Consider the following 22,974-nt stretch of genomic DNA (forward strand, 5'->3'; position numbering starts at 1 on the left):
AAATACTTTATATTGAATATTTGTTTCACAACATTCCAATGAGGAAATATTCTAAGCCAATTCCTCACTGAACATTTAGGTAGCTCCTAATCTGTCACTAATATAAATAATGCCATGATGTATATCTATCTTTTTGAAAAAGCTTCTCTTGCAGTTTCAGTTCTTTCTTTAGAACATAGTTCTAAAGGTGAAATTACCAGGTTCCAAGGATATGAACAGTTAAGGTTCCTGATTCACTTTGCCAAATTATTTCCCAAGAGTTGTAATTACGTACCTTCACAGAAGCCATTGGTGGGTGTATTTTAGCATATGTCCTCTTGATTTAGGTATCTTTTTAAACTTTGCAAAATTGACAATAAAAATGTCTTATTTTTTTCTTCATCATTACTGTTAAAATTTTTTTTCTGTATATTAAATTATGACTTTTTGTGTACATACTTTATAGTTTATCTATTCGCTGGAGTTTTCACATATTTAAAGTAATTTGTACAAGTTCTTTATATGTAAATAAATCGATCTTTATTGGTATTTGTTGCAATTTTCCATCACGTTCTATCCCCATGCTAATAATCTCAATGTACTTTTAATCTTTAATGTTATTTTGGCTAGGGTGTTATCAGATATACAGGAATTTACGTATTTTATTGTTGTTAAATATATTGACTTTTTCCTTTATGATTCTTTCAACACTTTTAAGCTTAGAAAAGCCTAACATTCCACATGAGATTTTTATAAATATTTACTTATATCTTTAATTACGGTTTAACTTCTTGATAAATAATTCTTTTTTAAAATATATTTTATTGATTTTTTTTTTTTTTTACAGAGAGGAAGGGAGAGGGATAGAGTTAGAAACATTGATGAGAGAGAAACATCAGCTGCCTCCTGCATACCCCCTGTTGGGGATGTGCCCGCAACCAATGTACATGCCCTTGACGGGAATCGAACCTGGGACCCTTCAGTCCACAGGCCGATGCTCTATCCACTGAGCCAAACCGGTTTCAGCATGATAAATAATTCTTAAGTCCTTTGAGCAAATTTATTTTTCAATGTAAAAAAGAAGAGTCAGAGTCCTTGCTCCTTCATGTGCCCAAACCTAATCAATTTTCCTTGGAAATATTTATCCAATAAAAAAAGTATTGGATAATATTTCCCTTTCAATTGATTCATGATTCCTTTATCATATATAATTGAGGTATGTATATAATGTAAGAACTATTCCTAGGCCACCTAGTCTGCTCTGCTGATTAGTCTGTTCTTACACTAATACCATACTATTTTAATTATCACTAGTGCCCTGGTGCACAGATTCGTGCACATTGAAAGGACATTAATTAGAAGATGGCTGGAGAGGTGGGACTGGGTGAGAGGGGCAGGACACCCCCTGGAGCCAACCTCCCACAGTCCCTCCCTGGCCAGCTGTACCTAGGGCAGCGCAGCAGCTGAAGGGCGTCTGCGGAGTGAGCAAGGTCCCTCCGGCAGATGAGGTCCCTTGACCTGGCCTTCGGGGATCAGGCTGAAACAGGCTCTCCAACGTCCCTCAAGGGGTCCCGATTGAGAGAGAACAGTTCTCAGGTGATGCATCCGGAACTGGGCTTCCTCCTCTCTGATTCCAGGGTGCATCACCTGAGAACCACCACTGCCAAATCTCCGCAGCTCATCAGCTCCTGCATTGAGCATCTGCCCCCCGGCAGTCAGTGCATGTCATAGCTACCAGTAGGATGATCAGATGCTCACTTAGCCTTTTATATATATAGATTATTTAATATAAGGTGGAGAAAGTCCTCTCCCATTACCTTTCTTCACAATAAAATTTCATAATACTTTAGGTCACATTTTCAAATATTTTCTATTGTTATTTACTTTAGCCAGAATTCTGTTAAGCATGCAAACTAATTTATCAAAAACTAATATCTTTATAATAGTCTTTTCATTCATTTTTTGAACAGTTCAGTTGAGAATCTATTTAGACTCCAAAAGGATAAGATCCGTTTTGGACTTGCATAACTCTGGCATTAGAAGTATCACATCAATTTCTTTAGTTATAAACTATTATACAGTGAATAGAGAAAGGCATGGTAGTCCAAGATATGCCCCTGGTGAGCTGTGTGGACAGGAACCATTTCTTTGGCCATCTCTAAACTTGTTTCCTCACCAGCTAATGAGATGGAATATCAGCCCATCTGTTTCAGAAACCATGGGAAATAGAAAATATGAAAATACATTGAGCCAAAACGGGTTTGGCTCAGTGGATAGAGCATCAGCCTGTAGACTGAAAGGTCCCAGGTTCCATTCCGGGCATATACATTGGTTGCAGGCACATCCCCAGTGGGAGGTGTGCAGGAGGCAGCTGATGGATGTTTCTCTCTCATCGATGTTTCTAGCTCTCTATCCCTCTTCCTTCCTCTCTGTAAAAAAGCAATAAAATTAAAAAAAGAAAAAGAAAAAGAAAAGAAAACACATTGACAAGCATGGAGTACTATACAAATATGGGTTTGTATAATATTAATACCAAAGGCAAAAAGTATTACCTTTGATGAGTAGTGGGCCAATCTACTAAAAAAAGAAAACTCATGTTAAAATTTGGTACTTGCCTTTTCCCAGGATAAAGAACCGCACAGTCATGTTGACAAACATCCATGAGAATCCCAAGAATTGCACAAGATTATACATGAACAGGTATCCTTTCTTCATGTTTATAAGAGCTGAAAAGCACAGCAATGCAGTAAACTGTTACAAGCAGCACAGCAAGAGAGGGGTATGTAGGGCATCCTATAATAACTTCATCCCTCGTTCCTATTTGGGTGCTCTAAGCTCCCACACAAATACCTGGCCCAGGTCTGTACCAGCCTGGCTTCTGGCCCCATAGACAAACAGAAAGAAAAAATATGAGGAACACTGCACTCCAAGGTATGTTTTCAGCAGTCTTTCCCCTCAGAACCTTGAAGGGTAAGTATACTAGTACAGACATAACAAATCAAAGAAGAGAATATATCTTAGGAGGTATTAAAGTATGGGGGAAAGCTATCCTCAGCTCCTATTCTTGTTATCCACACTAATAAAAGAGAAATATGTAAATTGACTGTCACTTCACAACGCCCACCAGCCAATGCAAATTAGTGGGACAAAGGTGGTGGTGGCCACAGAGCCAGCCAGAGAGGGCGGGAGGCTTGGATCATCCCTGGCGAAGGAGGAAGCCAAGCTTCCCGCCGCCTGGGCCAGCTGATGAAGGAGGGTCCTGTGGGCAGCCAGGGGCAACCCAAGCTTCACGCCTGCGCTGGCTGGCCGCCAAAGGTGGGACCTGTGGGCGGCAGCCATGGAGCCGGCCTGAGCACCAAAGGCTTGGGTAGCCTGAGCCGGCTATCAAGGGAGGGGCCTGCAAACAGCCCTTAGCCCCTCACCCAGGGGTGAGGGTCCCTGCTGAAGGGCACGGCCAGCCTAAAAACAGCCTTCAGCCCCTTACACAGGCTGGCCACACCCCCGTGGGGAGCCCCACCCTAATGGGGGCATAACTGGCCTGCAAACCACCACAGGCATCATACCCAGGCCACCCTGCCCCCCAAAAGAACCCCACCCTGATCCGGGACACCTTTCAGGGCAAACCAGCTGACCCCCACCCCTGCACCATGCCTCTATTTATGCTAATAAAAGGGTAATATGATCATTAAACTGGGAGACCTTCCAGACATTCTTACGGGCAAAGCCCTGGTGGCAGGGCCAAGGTAGAGGTGCGGTTAAAGGCCAACAGGGGAGGGCAGTTGTGGGTGATCAGGCCGTTGTGGGTGATCAGGCCAACAGGGGGGCAGTTTGGGGTGAGCAGGCCAGCAGGCAGGGAGGGCAGGAGGTGGCAAGCAGGCCGGCAGGGGGGAGCAGTTGGAGGCAAGCAGGCTGGCAGGAGTGACAGTTGGGGGTGAGCAGGCTGGTGGGGGCACAGTTAGGGACGAGAAGGCTGGCAGGCAGAATGGTTAGGAGCAATTAGGCAGGCAGGCAGAATAGCAGTTAGGAGCCAGCAGTTCTGGATTATGAGAGGGATCCCAGATTGGAGTGGGTGCAGGCTGGGCTGAGGCACACACATACCCCTACCCCCAGTGCATGAATTTTGTGCACCGGGCCACTAGTCTTAACCTGTTAACAGAGCAGGACCTATAAATACGTCAAACGTAAACACTATTGGGAACGGGTAGGACATATGAATACGTCCTTGAAATATATGTTGCGCCCTGAGAGGGACGGTATATATTTTTTGTAATCTTTATAATTGTTTGTAAAATTTATAATTTTTTTAATTCAATGTTTCCATTTTTTTGTTGGTATTCTTTTCTATTTGTTTGTAATTTTGTATTTTCCTTTGTGCTTTATATATAAACAAAAAAAATATTTTTTATTTTAATTAAGTATAAATAAAAAAATAATAATATAAAATTACGTCCACTGGGCGTGACATACTGACACGTCCTAGTGAAAGAGTATGCGCCCGTTGTACATTGCATAATTAACCATTTGCACTCCGAACCATTCTGGACATTGGCTACCAGCTACTCGACGCTACTTTGCGGCGGAGTGCGTTGAAATAACTCAATTCCCCGTAATCACTAATAAACTGCAATGTCCCCTGAGAGGGGACATCCAAGTGATATGCTAGAATTCCGATGTCCCCTGAGAGGGGACAGCGGAGTGCAAAGGGTTAAAAGGGGAACTCCCCAGTTAACAGGTTAATACAATCTACAGTTACTTCTTTTCTGGAATTTTTTAAGGTCATTGGGGGTCAAACTACCGTGTTTCCCCGAAAATAAGACCTAGCGCATGGAAAGATAAGACATCCCCTGAAAATAAGACCTAACGCAACTTTGGGAGAAAAAATTAATATAAGACACTGTCTGATTTTCAGGGAAACATGGTAGCTCAAAGAGAGAAAATGAATAATAAAAAAAAAATTCTGATATTTGATCATATATTCATTCAACTAAGCATTAACTGAACACCTACAATGTCCAAGGTATGGAGGGGCACTATTGGGATTCAAAGAACTTACAGCCTAAAACCGTAATACAAGATAGAATGACAGGTAACATCTTGTGAAAATTTCAAGGTGAGAAAATTACATTAGGCTGGGAAGTGGGAATCAAGCAAGTATCTGATCTGGGCTTTGAAGGATGGGTAGAAGGAGGATATAACCAAAGGAGGAAAATTACAATCTGAGAGGCAAGAGAATAAGGGACATTAATTTTGTCTGCAGCCTAAGGTTTGTGAAACAGCTAATTACAGACTTAAGGAAGGAGTGAGAAACTTAGGGTCATGGTTGAGTCAAAGGAGTAGGTAAAGGAAAGGGTTCTCAAGAGAAGAGCTATGGAGTGCAGGTTCTGCTGCCACAAATTTAGTCCTAGACTACAGACATTCTGCATTTACGCTTGGATCTTGCTCCAAGCAAAAGCAACCTTATTCTAAGAGGCAAAAAAAGCTAGACAAATTAAATTTTTTTCTTCAAAACTATAAAAGTTTATTAAACTTCCCAATCATAAATAACTTCCTTCATTAGAAACCTTTATGAATTTAGATAAAACTGTTAAAAGTTTTATCTGACATCCTAAAAATCAATATATAAGTATTTTCATATATTTTTGAAGTTTATCCCTCTAAACACAAAAAATTAATTTAAATCTCAGGTTTCCTTTTATGTTACTATTATTTACCTCCACTAATTGTCTCCCCTCCTTTGCTTCTCTAAGGGAATATTTCTCTTAATTAGTAGTTATTCAAATCTTTTTTTTTTTTTTTTTAGAGCAACGAAATCTTCTTTTCAAGAAAAACTTTATTAACAATACCATGAAACACAAAAGCACAGTTGCTTTGACTAAAGTAGAAGTGCTTGGTTGGCCTATCCCTCCAAAGCATCTCTGGGAACCCTTGGGGTACCATGGAACATAGTTTGAAAACCATGGCTCTACAACTTTCCACTCCCTTATTTATGGGATGCCAAATATGCACCACTAAAACGTGAATAAGTGAACAAATGAGGAACTCTTATATTATTTGTTTTGTTAGCATTACTTTTAACTTGTAGACTTCCATAGTCCTTCCTCTAGAATGCAAGCTCTTAGAGCACAGGTGCTAGGATGAATTCATTGACTCCACACCTCAAGGGACTAGTATAATGCTTTCAGTGCCGCAAGAATTTAAGATTGCTGCTGAATTTAATCTATGTCTCCCAGAAGATAATACACTTACAGAACTTATTGCTTATAAGTGGTTGGACAGACAGAAATAGAGATGGATTTTTTCCAAGGTTGATAACCACACTTATCTGTAGCACAGCCCTTAAGATCTCAGTTGGAAGAAAAACACCAGATTGGAAGGAGTGTAGCCTTGGACCTTCATCACATTTCCACATGTCCATGCAGTACATGCTGCCATCTGACATTAGGCCAGTCCAAGAGACTAAGGTTCTTCCATACTATATGCCAGATGACGGTAAGCTCCAAATAAAAGAGAAACATTATCCAACCAGTGTGGCTCACTGGTTGAGTGTCAATCTATGAACCAGGAGGTCAAGGTTCAATTCCCATGCCTGAGTTGTGGGCTTGATTCCTAGTGTGGGGCATACAGGAGGCAGCCGATCAATGATTCTCTCTCATCACTGAGATTTCTCTCTCTCTCTCTCTCTGCTTCTCCCTTTCTCTCTGAAATCAATAAAAATATTTTTTAAAGAGAAACATTAAAAGTAAGGCTTCTAATGTGGATGCGCACAGTGTAAGCACTGGACATGAAGGACTGCTCATCCACTCACATACACAATATTAGCTCTCCTACATCACACTCATCATTACCCCCGTCTCTATCACAAATTAAATGGTAACTACCATAGCAGCAGGGCAACTTACTTTCAACGGAGCCTTCGCTTTCCATTCTGAGTTTATTTAGGCGTTCTTCTTCCTAGAATTTGGACAGAAGTTTTTCAAAAAGAAAAGTTAGAATGCCCAGATGCTTGCAAAAGTCCACATGTTGGATAAGTGATCTGACTCCCTGAAAGCCTCTTCCAATTGTGCTCATACTTCATCGGGGAAAATGTCCTGGCTCAGGGTGCTAAAAAGCCTGACTCCTCCTCCTCACTGAGTAGCATTAACATCACAGGATGCCCACCCAGTACTCACAGAACTGAACCAGTCAGCTGGCTTCTAAACTATAAAGTGGGTAGTCTTGACATCTTAGAGCCGGAGAGACATTCAGATTTGTCATGGTCATAGAAACAAACAAATTTAAGGCGGAAAATATATTGCTATTTTATTTTTAACACCTCTAGATTTTTAGTATAATTTTTCCAGAATCTAAAACCATGTCTCCACATCACTATGAACTAATATGTGGTTACATATAGACATATTTATATGTTGTTCAGTCAGCTGAGAGGACCTAGAAGCGATGATATCCCAGCAGCAACAAGCATACAAAACCCAGATGTTGGTTTCCATTACCATTCTCCTCTAAAAAGAACAGAGCTCCTTGAAGAATGGCTGATTCTAGGGCTGAGCAGGAAACATACAAGATAAGCCAAGAGCAGCTTACAGTGCCAGAAATTACAGAAGTGCACACAAAAAAAGGAAAGAAGAAAGCCCCATAATGAAGTGAAGGAGCTATGAGCTTTGCCAAAAGGACACAAGAGCCAATGAATTTAGATAAAGAATGAATAATAAAAAAAATTCTTATATTTGATCATAGAGTTCTATTGACCAAACCTGAAACAATCTGAGCAACAAAATAAATAACACAGAACTGAATTATAACCCAAACTATAAAATAAATATTAATGAGTCTACTGATATTTTTTAATGACTGAATAAATTAGTGGGAGAGAATAATCTCCAATGCAGAATAATTTCAAATAAAATATGTAGATACTCCACCCTGAAGATAGGAAGTATGACTCCCCAATCCTTAAGTGTGAGCTATGCATAGTAACTACCTTCTGAAGAGTACAGTAAGGAAAGGGGAGGAAGTAACATTACAACGAAGAGACCTGACAAACATTACCTCAACCACATGAGCAAGATCAATATCAACAGGAATAAGTCATATTGATAGTATGTACCCATGATATGGCATGATAAGAATAAAATCTATGTGGTCTTCCTCCCTAAAACCAATCATGAAAAACACACCAAGCACACCCACTGAGGAACAGTCTACAAAACAAGACCAGTACTTCTATAAAACCATGTCTCCAGGTGGTTAACTTAATGTCTAAGTTCGTATTCATTCTATCAGACCCTGATAAGTATCTGAGGTGGCCCAAATAACTTGGTTTCTGTCTAGGTCATAGGGTCCTTACTGACCTTGGCTCGGAGCTCCATTTCCGCATCAGACTCGTCCAGCCAGCGATCAAAGTCAGGGGCCAAAAACAGCGGGCGCTTCTCCTGCTTGGTGAGTCTCTCCCACCACTGGCTCACCTTCTTCTGTACCGTAATGTTTACCTGCCTCTGGGTCAGTTTGTAAACCGGCTAAGAGAGAAAATAAGAACGTGAGAATGCTCTCTCCTTCCTATGCCCCTCTTCTTCCTCTAAAACTGCCCCAAGCCAGTGTGACTATACAGAGACACCAAAGAATAGGCTACTTCCCCTTCCTTCTCTGTTCCCAATAGTAGTCATTTCCTTGAGAAGATATCAAAGAGTATCAAATAACATACGCTCAAGACCAAAATAGTTCCCTGATGCAAAGGGAACATCTAGACCATGAGCTAGTATAGGGAAAACCTGGTAAGAACAGCCCTGTCTGTATGATGCACCCAATGAATGACACAGGAGAAAATCAGGATAAGAAAGGCAGAGTTCCTGGTTACCGATATACTAGAAGAAACTAAATGAAACTCCTGCCAGATCTACATCATGCAAGGCACTACATCCAATCACTCTTTCAAGTGCATCATCACCTTCCAAATTTTCCTCCTATGACGATGGTCCTGGCATAGAGAGTCCTTATTTTAGAAAGGTCTAATCGAGGCTAGAACTGTACTGGATCAGGTACAACTTTTTCACATGGGTCAGCCTAGGGAGTCTTCCCAACTAAACTCAAGTTCTTTTTTTTTTTTAATTTGATTTTCTTACAAACATTTCAATATTTATAGTTATCCAAGTTTTTTTTTTTTAATATATTTTATTGATTTTTTACAGAGAGGAAGGGAGAGAGATAGAGAGTTAGAAACATCAATGAGAGAGAAACATCGACCAGCTGCCTCCTGCACAACCCCTTCCGGGGATGCGCCCGCAACCATGGTACATGCCCTTGACCGGAATCGAACCTGGGACCCCTCAGTCCACAGACCGATGCTGTATCCACTGAGCCAAACTGATTTCAGCTAAACTCAAATTCTTAGTGGCTGTTGCAGTTCATTATTCTACATGTCTTCCCCTTTTGCCTTCAAAGCAAGACCCATGACAAGTTCTCCACTCCTTATATCACTGTTGACTATTAAAACAACCAAAGCAACAGAAACTCCTGCAGACAGAGAGCAATATGCTCAAACCCTAATAGATAAGAGTGTAATTCCAGAAACTGAAATACACCATGTTCTGGATTCCCTCCCTTTTAGTTACAGAAGCTTCCTCAAGCTCTGAGAGAAGGGAAACTTCAATATACTTTCCACATTCTTTCTAAAGATCAATTGCCTCAGCATTTTCTGATTTCCACTGCCCCCCAGGCAAAGGCTCAGGAAAGGAGCGCCTGTGTGGGCTTCCCTGCCCTCCGTAACTGCTCTCTGTGGGTACCACACTCCTCCTCTGTCATCTTAAAAAACAGAATATCAGAGCTGGAAAACACCAGATTGGATAAGACATCATTATCCAATTCTTCATTTAACACATAAGGAAATAAGAACTCAAAAGTAAAAGGACTTGTTCAACCACTAATAAGCGGCAGAGCCAGAATCACCTCAGGTTCTCCGACTTCCACATTCCTCTGCAGCGAAAACTATATTCTTCTTTGGTTTTTATCTTCTTTCCCACAACCGTTCCTCCCCATTTCACTGAATTACTAGTATTTATTTCCTAAAATAGAAAGGAAGGCCCTAACTGGTTTGGCTCAGTGGATAAAGCTGAAGGGCCCCAGGTTCCATTCCGGTCAAGGGCATGTACCTTGGTTGTGGGCACATCCCCAGTGAGGGGTGTGCTGGAGGCAGCTGATCGGTGTTTCTCTCTCATCGATGTTCTAACTCTTTATTCCTCTCCCTTCCTCTCTGCAAAAAGTCAATAAAATATATATTTTTTTAAATAAAGAAAAAGAAAGGGAAGAACATACCTCTGGCTTCACAGGGTCCAAGAACTCCAGGTGAAATTCATAGACATTATCTCCTTTGGCACCATGTCCTTGAGCTATAAAGAAAGAAATGTGGTTACTGTGAACTTGAGCAGAGAAAGGCCATCCAAAAACTTAATGCAGTTCTTTCAGAAGTATACAAATGTCAATGGGTCCTGCCAAAGCAAGTAGGGGCGTGTGAGAAGAGCTACTCAACAGCTAGATAAGCTGAATCCTGGACAGTTTATTCCCATATGTCCTTCTGATGGTCAGTTCCAGAGTAGTTAATTAATCTTCCAACACGGCCCTCACGATGCCCAGTACAAATAATAGGCAGGGGAAAGATTACAGAAAGCAAAGCCAAAGCTATCACATAGACATAAGTTTAACTCTCACATGCACTTTGGCGCTGACTCCAGAGCAGAGAAAAATCAGGTTAAGGAAAGCAGCTGGGTACATGGAAATGCTGGATTGCCTCAGAGAAAGCTCTGAACCTAGTACTTTTCAACCAGGGGTAGAAAATAGAGAAGCTGCCTTTCCTATGGCACATCCCAAATGGAACAAGAAAGAGAAAAATCATTCTCTCAGCTCAATCCGAGAGGACAAACGGCACTGGCAGGAAAGCCGGGGTTGCCCTGGGCCTTGACATGCTCCTCTCCCCGATCCAGCCAGGCCTCCGCGCCAGGGCTGCCGCACACCCCCTCCCTCTCACTCTCCCATTTGTGTATCAATTCGGTTCCATTTCTTCCTCCGGCCCTATGTAACATAACCTGCCTAATATTTGCTACAGGTAGCTAATGTTCCCTAGAACCATAGATTCCTTAAGATAGGACAGTCTATAAGCTCCAAGTGGCAAGACCCACTTTTATCACTTTAACTTCCATTCAAACGTTAACTCCTAAAATAAACCGGAGCTGCTGCCCCCCTGCTCTCATCTTGAGAACTAGAAACAAAAGTCAGGCTGTGATTTCATGCAAGCATATTAAGGCAGACGGAATCTCATGTAAAGCAGAAACTCTTCCCTGTCCCTTAACCCTAGTCCCTTACTAATGACATTCCAAGGAGCTAGCACAGAAAGCAATTAGGGAGAATTCCACCCCATGGGGGGACAGTAGCTCCGGACCCACATGGGAGGCCCAGGTGATGAACGGAGGAGAAAGAAGATGGAGGCAGATTCCCAGAAAAGAGACCGTGGAGCTAGAAAAGCTTTAGGATAAATATTTATTAAGCTGGTCGGTAAGTGTAATATCAGGGAGCCACAGAGCCTCATTAAGAAAATTTCTATTTTTTTGTTTTGTTTCATTATAATTTTAAAAAATAAAAATAAAGGGTCATCTTGATGACTACCTTATAGTCATCACAAGTTCAGGGGCTGTGTTCACAGCTACAATGAAGCCATATATCACTTAAAGGGACCATTCATAACGCCTGACATGTTTTTCAATCTGGGTCTACGGCCCTGGAGGATGCTGAGGACATATTCTCAGATGCTGTGGGTCCTCAAGTTTGAGAAACACAGCTTATAACCCAATATCCCACTTTATAGGCCCAGAGGAATCAATAGTTGTCTCAGGTAGCAGCAGAATTAATTTCCGTATTTCTAGCCCATGCTTTTTTTTTTTTTTCCTTGCTTGCTTTTTTTTTTTTTTCCTCTCAAGGGGAAAGCAGGATTTTAAACAAATTATTTGACTTTCTTAATCAAGTATTTCAAAACAACCTAGTTTACCTCAAGAGTATCAGAGAAAGTGGATAGAAAGTGAATAAAACAAATAGATAAAAATAAAAAAGAAACCACCACTACACCAGTGTTTAGAGAGCTGGGAGCATTTGCCCGAATACTGACCTTTGAAATGCAGTACATTTTCAGCGATGCTGATGGCAGGATTCTGTGAAGAGACCAAGGATGCGAGAAGGCATTTTAATGAAGAGGAAAATGGAATTAAGGCCCTCCTTCCCCCTTAGGGACTCAACCTCCTACCCTGTGCCTCCCCCAGAGAATATATTTAGTTGTTTATTCACATATCTGCATAGGGCTTCTCTATGTCTAGCTGTACCCATCTGAGATTGTAGGCTCCTGCAAGAAGGACCCTACCTATGCAGAGCAATCCGATACTGAGCCAGTCCATTCTGATGACTGCAAATAGTGCAAGGTGCTACCTGAGGTGTTATGGGGGAATACACAAATCTCTAAGACTCTGTCCCTGAGCAGGGGAGGCAGAACATCTAAGGGAACAGATGAGTCATTTCCTCTGAGAAGATATCAAAGAGTATCAAATAACATACGCTCAAGACCAAAATAGTAGTAAAAGCAGCAATTGTACAGTTAAGTCAGCAAGCACAATGGGAACAGAATGGTTGGGGAAAGCTTCACCAAATTTAAGGCCTGCGTCGTAACATGAAGAATAAATTAATTCAGTAAGTGATGGATTAAGAGTGGTTGGATGAAAATGAAACATGTAGTGCCTTAACCTGAGGCTCCACGTTCTCTTAACCCCCATCCCAAGGAAGACTAGAAGAGATCAGAGATGGAAATTCTCCAAATTGTTCCGTTATTCCCAGAGACTGCTATATGCCTTTAGCAGCATGATTTAAAATGAAACTATTCAACACTTTCCCCGGTAAATGAAAAACAACTCACCTCCTACCTCTCAGCTCAAAGTTAATAAGGAAGAAGCAGCATGTTCACAGAGCCCTAACTAGTTTATTCATTTTCCTCCTGTAGGCTCAGCTCTCTTGCTCCATCATGCATCAAAGGAAACCAACAAGACAGACAGAAGGCTTTGAGAGGCAGTGGGAGCCTAGATGCTCTATTCATAGCCAAGAATGTTAGGAAAAGGGAATAAGGAAAGCTTGGGGTGGGGACAGCATTTGAGCCAAATTTTATATAAAGAACCTCCCCAGTGGGAGTATAGATTTCAGGCTGAGATGCTCAATCAAAGAGGATAACAATCAAGATGATCTCTGTGGCAGGAAGAGGGAATTTAATTTAAAAATTAAGGGGGGTGAAGAGATCCTAAGCCACAACAACCTAATCCTTTCTGAAGGACCCACAGAGAGATGATAACGGTTATTATGGTTTTAAACCACTACATTTTGGGGTGATTTGTTATGCAGCAATAGGTAACTAATAAAACTAGAATTATGTCTATAAATGTTTGATAGAACTCAATGGTAAAGCCACTCAAATCTGGAAATTTCCTTATGGGAAGATTTCTGAATGCTGATTTGATGGTTATTGTGCTATTTAGGTTTCTATCTCTTTGATCAAAACTGTCTTTACTTTTGAAGAATTTATCCATTTTACCTGGCAAATTCAATATTCTCTTTGCTTTTTTTAAATTCCTGTAGCATCTATGTATAGTTAAGCCTTTTTCATTATTTCTACCATTTTTATCTTAATCTTATCAAGAGATCTCTCCATTTTAATTGTCTTTTCAAGAACTTTTTAAAAAAAATATTTTTATTTTCATTGATTTCAGAGAGGAAGGGAGAGGGGGAGAGAGAAATACCAATGATGAAAGAGAACCATTAATCGACCACCTTCCACACGCCCCCTACTGGGGATCGAGTCCAAAACCTGGGCATGTGCCCTTGACTGGAATCGAACCCGGGACCCTTCGGTCCATAGGCTGATGCTCTATCCACTGAGCCAAACCAGCCAGGTCTCAAGAACTTATAGCTTTATTGATTCTCCCTATCTCTGCTTTCTATTTCTGTTCTTTATTTCCTTCTTCAACTTTGAGAGAATTTGCTATTTTTTTTCTAACTTCTTAAAATGGACTCATAATTTTCAGACTTCATTATTTTATTTTAATTAATACTTTAAATATAAAATTTAAAAAATAAAAATTTTCTACTAATTCCTATTTTGGAGGCATCTCTCAAGCTCTGAATATATTATTTTCATTATCATACTTTAAAATATTTCCTAATTTACATTATAATTTCCCCCCCTTATAACATGGGTTACTGAGAAGTGTTTCTTAATTACGAAACACAAGACACCTTCTACTTATTAATTTCTACCTCAGTTACACAGTGATCAGAGAACATTCTCTGTATGATTTTAATCCTTTCAAATTTATGGAGACTTGCTTGAGGAAGCAGTATCTAGTCAAATTTTATAAATGGCCTAAGTAAACTTGAAAATTATCAGATGCAGTATTTTATATATATATATATATATATATATATATATATATATTCATTAGGTTTACTGTTAATTAATTTTCACATTTATCTATCTTTTTGAAATTTTGTCTTCTAGCAATTAGTGAAAAATTATGGTATTTTAAAAATATATTTTTATTATTTTCAGAGAGGAAGGGAGAGGGAGAGACAGAAACATCAATGATCAGAGAGAATCATTGATCAGCTGCCTCCTGCATACCCCACACTGGGGATAGAGCCCACAACCTGAGCATGTACCCTGACCAGGAATCAAACAGGGACCTGCTGGTTCACATAGGTCAATGCTCAACCACTGAGCCACACAGGCCAGACTGAAAAATCACAATATTTTAAACTTGTCTATTTCTCCTTATACCTGCTAATTTCCATATTATAAAGGCCATGGTACTCGTTATATTGTATAAAAGTTTAATATTGTTATATCTTCCTGGTGAATTGAAACCTCTATCATGAACTGACGTCTTTATTTCTAAAAATATATTTGACCTAAAACTCTTATCTGATATCAACATAGCTACACCACAAAGATCTGCTTCTGCCAGCCACCTATCGGTTTAGACCACTTTAAACTAAATTCATGGCTTGAGGGTTTTTAGATCTCAAAATTCTGTGAATCTGGGCTGCATAATCTTTTGAGAGCCAACTAACAGTTTTAAGCCCACAAGGACCTTTTCCTCTACTCTGTTCAGGGCCAAAGAATGTCGGGATGGGAAGATGGGGTGTGTTTACCTCCAGTTCATCCTTCCTCTACAATGTGCAGTCCTCTGACATTGAGTTAATGGGGAGAATGGTTTCCTATTACATATTGCATCTCTGGTGAGATTTGATCTTACTTCTATCCCAGTATTCTGTCAGGCTGTCAAAACCAAAGTTCAAGTTCATGCAGTTGAGCAAATGTTCTCAAGGCAAAAGCAATTTCAGACTTCAGCTTACCCTCTGAGTTCCCACTTTATTTCCTAACTTGTTGAATCTTTTATGATTTTAAGATTTATATGGAACACTTACATTGAAACTTTCTATTTTTAGCAGAAAGATTGATCTGCTCAAGTTAGCCCATCTTTTACCAGAGGTGGAATTGTGCCTTTGCTTATGAAAAAAAAAAAAATGAATGAATGAATAAGGAAAAGGGTACAAGGTGGCTTTGAAGTCAAATAGACCAGGGTACAAATCCTAGTCATATCATACTTATTTCTATCATTCACTTTCAAATCCACAGCAGCTGTCATCATTTAAAAAAAACAACAATAAAACCCCTACTTCACAAGATTGTTGTGAGAACTACAATAATCTACAAAGAGTCTGGCATCTAGTAAGCACTCATATTACAAATGCTTTTCTTCCTCTGACTAGAATGGTCTTCTAAGCTTCCAAATCTATTCATCTTGAAAAGTCCAGGTCAAATGTTAATTCCTTTTCCCATCTACTCACTTCCAACATCATTAGCTTCCTTACTACCCCTCTTCACCTTTATTATAATACCTACCACACTGTTCTGTAATTATTGTTTATTGGTTTATCTGCCTCTCTAGAATTGAGTTCCCTAATAGCAGGCACTGTGTCTTATTAATCTCTGAATCCATAATGCCTCAATAACTAATAAATTGAAATCAAATCAATTTTCCCCTTTTCATAATTTCTGACAGAACTACAGAGTTCAATGAATTATCTGCCACCTAACTCTTTAGAAAATAGTCTCCTTTTTGGTTTAAATTGTTGGCATTTACCTTTGCCGTATGTGTGATTAATACATGCGCAGAAAAGAGTTATGTAATAAGCATGAGGCTCACATGAACTCCCAGGTACCTAGCACTGTGTCTGGACCATTGTGGGTGCTCAACAGTTAACAAATTATTTCATTACTTTACTGCTTTATGCGTGTTTTTATACTGTGTTTCTGAACAGCTCAGACTTATTTAACCTTTATTATAAAATATTTCAAGCAATCAGTATACACAGAAAAATACAGCAAACACCATTGTAGCTATCAGATCTACCTCATACACAGACACAAACCCAAACAGGCAGCCAAAATGGGAGACAAAAAAACAAGCCCCAAATGAAAGAACAAGAGAATTTTCCAGAAGATCTAAATGAAAATGACATAAAAAATTCATCAGACATAGAGTTCATAATAATGATGGCAAGGATGCTCATCCATTAGCATTTTGGTTTACTTCCATCAGCTTTTTTTCTTTTCTTTCAAAGAAATAAAGTAGATATGGGTACAGTTATACAATTACTCAATCCCACCACCTTCTCCCTCTCAAATACACCCCATCCTTACAGGTAACCACTATTCCAGAATTGGAGCTTATCATTCCCATTGTATTTCTTCTTCTTCTTCTTCTTCTTCTTCTTCTTTATGTTTTTGTTGATTTTAGAAAGAAAGGGAGAGGGAGACAAAGAGAGAAATATTGATTTGTTGCCTCCCATACACACCCAGACCAGGAACCAAACCCTGCAACCTGGGCACGTGTCCCGACCTGAATGGGTGCCCAGGACAATGAGCTGAGCCACACCAGCCAGGGCACCCACTGTATTTCTTTACTTACTTATAACATGTTGGGTATTTATCATTAAACAAAGTATTATTTACATGTTACATAAATGGTTTCATACCGTCTATATAATTCTTGAACTTGCTTTTCAGTCTATATTTCTAAACTCTATCTTCATCGATATGGGCAATTCTGTTACATTTATTTTAGTTCTTGTACAGTGTGCCATTGTATAAACACATCACAATCTACCCATTCTTCTGTTGATAAGAATTAAGATTGTTTTTGTGTTATTTATTCATTTATTGCTGCAATGAATAAGCTGTCTCCTTGTGCATGAAAGGAAGAGCATCTCCAAGGAGCAAAACTTCCAAGGCATAAGATTATGCACATCTTCAGCTTGACTAGACAGTGCCAAACTGTTCTCCAAACCAGTTGTACCAATTAATACTCCCACACACTGGGTAAGAATGTCCCATAGTTGAACATCTTTGCCAACAGTTGATAATGTTGGACTTTTCATTTTCAGAACTTAATGTGAGAAATAATGACCTATCGTTTTAACTTAAATGTCCCTGATTATAAGTGAGGTCAAGTATCTTTTCAGTTTTATTGGCCATTCTTGTTTCCTTTTACTCTAAACTGCTTTTATTATCTACCCCTTTTTCCACTGGGTAATATGCCTTTTTTTCTTATTGATCTGTAGGTAGTTCTTTATATATTCAGGACGCTAGTCATTTGTCAGTGATATGTGCCACAATATCTGCTTCAAGTTTGTCTTACATTTGTCAATCTTTTTCTTTAAGGTTTATGTTTTCTGTGTCTAGATTGATGCATTCATCCCTGATTCAATACCATATACTCTTCTATATTTTCTTTTAGTTTTGCTTTATGAATTTGTGTTATTAACCCACCTAGAATTGTATGCAGGTAAGATCTTATTTTACCTTTTTTGCCATTTGGATGACCAATTGTCCCAATACAATTTCCTGAATGGCTCATCCTTCCCCACATTAATTTGTAAAGCCAGACTGTTCTATAGTAAGTTTTCATTTTTAAAAAAAATATATTTTATTGATTTTTTTACAGAGAGGAAGGGAGAGGGATAGAGAGCTAGAAACATCGATCAGCTGCCTTCTACACACACACACACACACACACACCCTGGGGATGTGCCTGCAACTAATGTGCATGCCCTTGACCAGACTCAAACCTGGGACCTTTCAGTCCACAGACCGACACTCTTATCCACTGAGCCAAACCGGTTTCGGCAAGTTTTCTTACATGAATAAATTTTCCAATAGGCTCTATTCCATTCTACTGCTCTCATCTAAGGTTTATTATCACAATAATAAGCCCTTACACTTGAATAGCACACTAGAATTCACAAAGCACTTTCAAATCTAATATCCAATTCAAACTGCAAACAATCCTGTGAAGTAGGTGTTATTATTCATTTTGAGGCCAAGGCTCGCAAAAGTTAAGTGAATTATCCATGGCCACCAGATAGTAAGTCAACAAGCAAGGATCCAGTCTCTTACCTTCAGTTATCGCTCTTTCCACCAGACTCTATTGGGCAAGGACAAGAACTATGTCTTTCAACAGCTCCCAAACAGAGCTATGCACTTTGTCCACACACAACTAAAACAAACAAAAGCCTTAATAACTGAACAACAGCTTTAACAACTAAGGCTGTTGACACAAATCTGTCCATTAGGCTTATCTTGAAAATAAAGTCTTTTCTGAAAGTAACCCTGTCCTGGCCCCAACAGACTCCTTCCTAGCTAGCTTCTTTGCTACAGCTCACCTCAGACAGACAATGCTGCTGTTGAAGTTTTTATTGCATGCCATTCCTCCTCTCATCAGTAGTTTCTCATCAGCCACTAACCCTGCATCTCCAAACACAGAATAGAGACGTGAGTTTTTATAAGTTGCATTTATAAACAAATTGATCTGTCTTTCAAAAAAACAAAAACAAAAACAACAAAACCTGATAGTTCTCTCTCTCAGAAGGAGAGGCGAGCAAAGCTGCTGCTCCCAATTGGAATTCAACACTGAAATTCACACATAAACTATGGGACATGCTAGAGAGAGCAGGGGGCGACAGAGAGCTGTCTAACAACCCAGCACCTAGATTATGTAAGGATAAGAGTAGGTACTCCACTAATGGTTTTCATTGAACAAATAAATGAATTGCTTCATCCTGAGCCAGAATCACCGGTTTCACAGGCCCTACATAGAACAATGAATTAAGAAATAAAAAAAATAGCCCTAGCTGGTTTTGCTCAATGCATAGAGCTTTGGGCTGCGGACTAAAGGGTCCGTGGTCCGGGGTTCGATTCTGGTCAAGAGCACATGCTTGGGTTTCTGGCTCAATCCCCAGTAGGGAGAGTGCAGGAGGCAGCCAATCCATGATTCTCATTGATGTTTCAATCTCTGTCTTCCTCTCTCTTCCTCTCTGAAATCAATAAAAATATATTTAATAAATAAATAAATAAATAAATAAATAAAATAAAAAGCAGCCCCTGATATTCAGAAGGCGGCTTGGCACGCACAGTTAAGGCATGTTATTCCCCTACTGGACATAAACACAGACAACATGGCTGATCCCAGAATACCAACCTCAGACAAAGTTATTCTGAAACCTTGATTTTTGTCTGCATAGGCAGACAAAATTTGGCCAATAAGTCACTCATAAGATACCAGACGCCCTTCCTCTCTGGGCCAAATATGTGACTGCCACTTCCCTACCAATTATTGACGGTTTTGTTCTTGTGCTAGTCTCTCTTCCCTATAGATAAGATTTATTTTTTAAAGAAAGATTTATTCAGATAACCAATCATTTTATGACTGCCTTTAAAGCAAATTCCACTTCCTTAGACAGTCCTTGAATCACCAAATCCACAACCTATAATCAGTTCTTTCTAATACCCTCTTAAAACTCCCCATGGTATGAGGTGTGCCTTCCCTTGCTGAAAAGAGTAATAAACCCAACTTGTTTAAGTAGTGTATTCCAGGCAGTGTTTGGCTGGATGGTGTTCACACAGTACAAGTCAGAAGATCTAAAAGTCTATGCTTTCCTCTTTCTAGAATTTTCTCCCAATCTCAGTTTGACAAGAATTCTTCATCTTATTTCTGGAAGTCATCTTTAACTAAACAAAAGAAAAGTAACAAATTCCTTATAACCAGGAACCTGGTTCAATGTTCAACTCCAATTTTATCAATAAACATAATCATGCACAAAATTTTTTGTTTGTATGATATGCTGTCTTCTAGATAACATACCATTAGAAAGCCAAATCTGTCTGATCTTTGAAAATCTGTAGTATCTCACATGTGGTAGAGGATTTATTTTGTCAATGGTATGAACATGTTACTTTTAAACTAACGGTAGCTGAAATGGATGTCTCAGAATTACACATAGGAAATCCCAGAAAACTCAATTGGAGAAAAAATGATTTATTTTTTCCCAAAAAGTTAAAAAAAAAAAAAAAAAAAAAAAGGATTTCTCTTTCCAAAATAAAATTACATTTTTTCTCCACCTTTACATTTAACTATATTTCAAACATATACCTTTAGATTTTTAAGTACAGCAAATTATTGATATGTTCATGCTTAATTAAAAGGTTTGGTTCTCTTAGAAAATATGTACGTATGATACATTCTTTCATTTGTCTAATTTCCACTTCTTTCCACCATCACTACTCCCTTCCCCTTAAAAACACCTTTTCTGTTTGTAGCTTCAAAAGTACCCCAGAATATTACATGCTTATTACATGGTACGCATCCAGAGGGGACAGGGTCTAAGTTTATTTAATTGGTCTACATTACGCTCAATACTTAAAGAAACTGTTGTAACAGACCAGACTTTTCTTGTGGCTGCAAAAAAAGTCCTCTCTAAATAGAGGCTTCGATCCCCATCTACAAAATGGTTTTTTTTCTTCCTTTTTTAATTAAGACATCATGAAGCGGAGAAGAACCAGCACAAAACATGTATTCGCTCTCTGAGGCCAAAGTATAATTGGACCTGCGTTAACACATGAAATGACACACCACGCAAAGCTACCGCCTACGTAAAGGCATTCTGTCTAGTATTGTCTTTTCTCTTTCAATGGGAAAACAGGTTTATACTCGATGTTAAAGATTAAACTCAACAAATTCAGGTTGGCACTCACACAGCGCCCCCACTTTGCAAGTCAATATGCCTGTCAGGCTGACAGATCCAAAGGTAGCCTCAGAGAGCGGTTAAGTGTCAGAGAGTAGGGGGTAAGGATGACTATAGAAAAGAACATTCCAGACTGAAATTTCAGTTCCTCAAAGATTGGAATCCTGAAAACGGTTCGCACAGAAACATGGGGGGTCCAGGGACCTCCAACATTGAGGAGGCCTCAGCTTGTTCACACGGGGAGCAAATGAGCTCAAACATAAATGCTCAGTGCAACTTAATATCATTTTTAAGTTCTGTATACAACTCAGCAAACCTGAGCTCACGGCCTTCAGAATAAAGGATAAAAAAAATCATTTCTTCGAGGTTTTCTGGGCTTTTAAGTTAACAAGCATGATTTCCCATCCTTGGACGGTTGAGGGTGGGTGTGGCCCCTCTGAGGCAGCGGCCGGTGTCCTGCAGGTCCGGAGGCACCGGCCGGACCTCTCAGGCCCGCTCCAGGCGTCCAGCCTCGGCCCGTGGAGCCGCTGCCCACGGCGCCCTCCACCCAACGTGCCCATCCCTCGCCGCCAACGGCCTCGGCAAGCCCAGCCCTAACCGGCAGGCCTCCGGCGCGGCTCGGGCTCCGGCTCCATCAGGCCGGAGACTAGGAACAAAGAGGAGGCCGGGGTCGGCCTCCGAGACCCCCGCGGGACTCGCGCGGCCCTCGAAGATACCTACCCCCCTCGGGGGGGGGGGGTCGTGACCCGGACCTGCGGGTTTTCCTCCCCGGACAAGGGCCAGCCCTGCCCGGGGCTGGGCGCCGTGAGCGCACCGCGTCCCGGACCCCGCGGGTGCACCGCAGCCTCTCCGGCGCGCACCCTGACAAAGAAGCGGGGATCCGGGTGGGAATCGGCGGGTCCTCGGAGCCCCGGGAGCCCGGCTCCGCGCGCGTCCTGCCGCCCGCGCCGGCCTTTACCTGCACGTCACTCAGCTCCACGCGCAGGTACAGCTCGCGGTGCCGCTGAGCCCAGTAGACGTGCGGCGTCAGCACCTGGTTCTCCATGGCCGCCAGCCCGGGGCGCGGGGGATCCGCTCGCCGAGCCTGGCTGCCTCGGGCGGGCCGTGCGCGGCGGGAGCGGCGATCGCAGGCCCAAAGCCGCGCGCTCCGAGAGCCGCAGCCGAGCTCCGCGCCCACGCTCCCCGCCGCACCTGCGCAGTGAGGAGCCAGCCGGAGGCGGCGGCTCCGAGCTCTGCACCCGCCGGCGGGGGCGGGGCGGGGCGGGAGGGGGCGGGGCGGGGCGGGAGGGGGCGGGGCGGGAGCGGGAGGGGGCGGGCCCAGGAGCGCGGGACGCCAGCCTGCCAGGGCCTCGGGAGCTGCGCCCAGCAGGTGCACCGGGCTTTTCTCTGTTCTTTAAGGTGATGCTTCTAAGGAAGCTTAAGCCCCAGCCGGTTTGCTCAGTGGATAGAGCCTCGGCCTGTAACCTGAAGGGTTGGATTACGGTCCAGGGCACATGCTGGGGTTGTCGGCTCGATCCCCAATATTGGGTGTGCAGCAAGGCATGCCATCAATGATTCTCTCTCTCATCATTGATGTTCCTATCTCTCTCTCCCTCTCCCTTTCTCTCTCTGAAATCAATAAAAAAAAATATTTAAATAAGTAAATAAAATAAAATGCTGGTCAGGACTGATCCCTCCCATTCTATCACTCATTAATTAAACATTAACTGAACGCCCACTTCATTTAAATGCAGGGGCTGCAAAGCTAAACACTAGAGCCACCGCGGTAAGAAATAGCCCTGACGACCTGGAACCGCCGGTCTTGACAAAGACATAAGCAATTGCAGACACAATAAGGAG

The 22,974-nt window shown here is 41.1% G+C and overlaps 1 protein-coding gene across 2 annotated transcripts in view; it reads right to left on the minus strand.

Annotated features, from left to right (window-relative positions):
* HACD3 (3-hydroxyacyl-CoA dehydratase 3) overlaps nucleotides 1-22,364 on the minus strand; it is a 32,033-nt gene extending 9,669 nt beyond the window's left edge. Inside the window, exons 1-6 of one of the 2 annotated variants that reach the window (XM_084887937.1) lie at nucleotides 22,094-22,354; nucleotides 12,125-12,167; nucleotides 10,285-10,358; nucleotides 8,328-8,492; nucleotides 6,879-6,930; nucleotides 2,595-2,705 (exon numbers count right to left, since the gene is read on the minus strand). In XM_084887937.1, the coding sequence (XP_084744063.1) occupies nucleotides 2,595-2,705; nucleotides 6,879-6,930; nucleotides 8,328-8,492; nucleotides 10,285-10,358; nucleotides 12,125-12,167; nucleotides 22,094-22,180 (532 nt within the window). In that variant the 5' untranslated portion in view covers nucleotides 22,181-22,354. Of the gene's footprint in view, nucleotides 1-2,594; nucleotides 2,706-6,878; nucleotides 6,931-8,327; nucleotides 8,493-10,284; nucleotides 10,359-12,124; nucleotides 12,168-22,093 lie in introns of both variants that reach the window. The other variant, XM_084887938.1, reaches the window with a different exon arrangement.
* Nucleotides 22,365-22,974: the final 610 nt, after the last annotated feature.

The sequence above is a fragment of the Pipistrellus hanaki genome (genome assembly GCF_964339955.1).
Source record: "Pipistrellus hanaki genome assembly, chromosome: 1".
Lineage (NCBI taxonomy): Eukaryota > Metazoa > Chordata > Mammalia > Chiroptera > Vespertilionidae > Pipistrellus > Pipistrellus hanaki.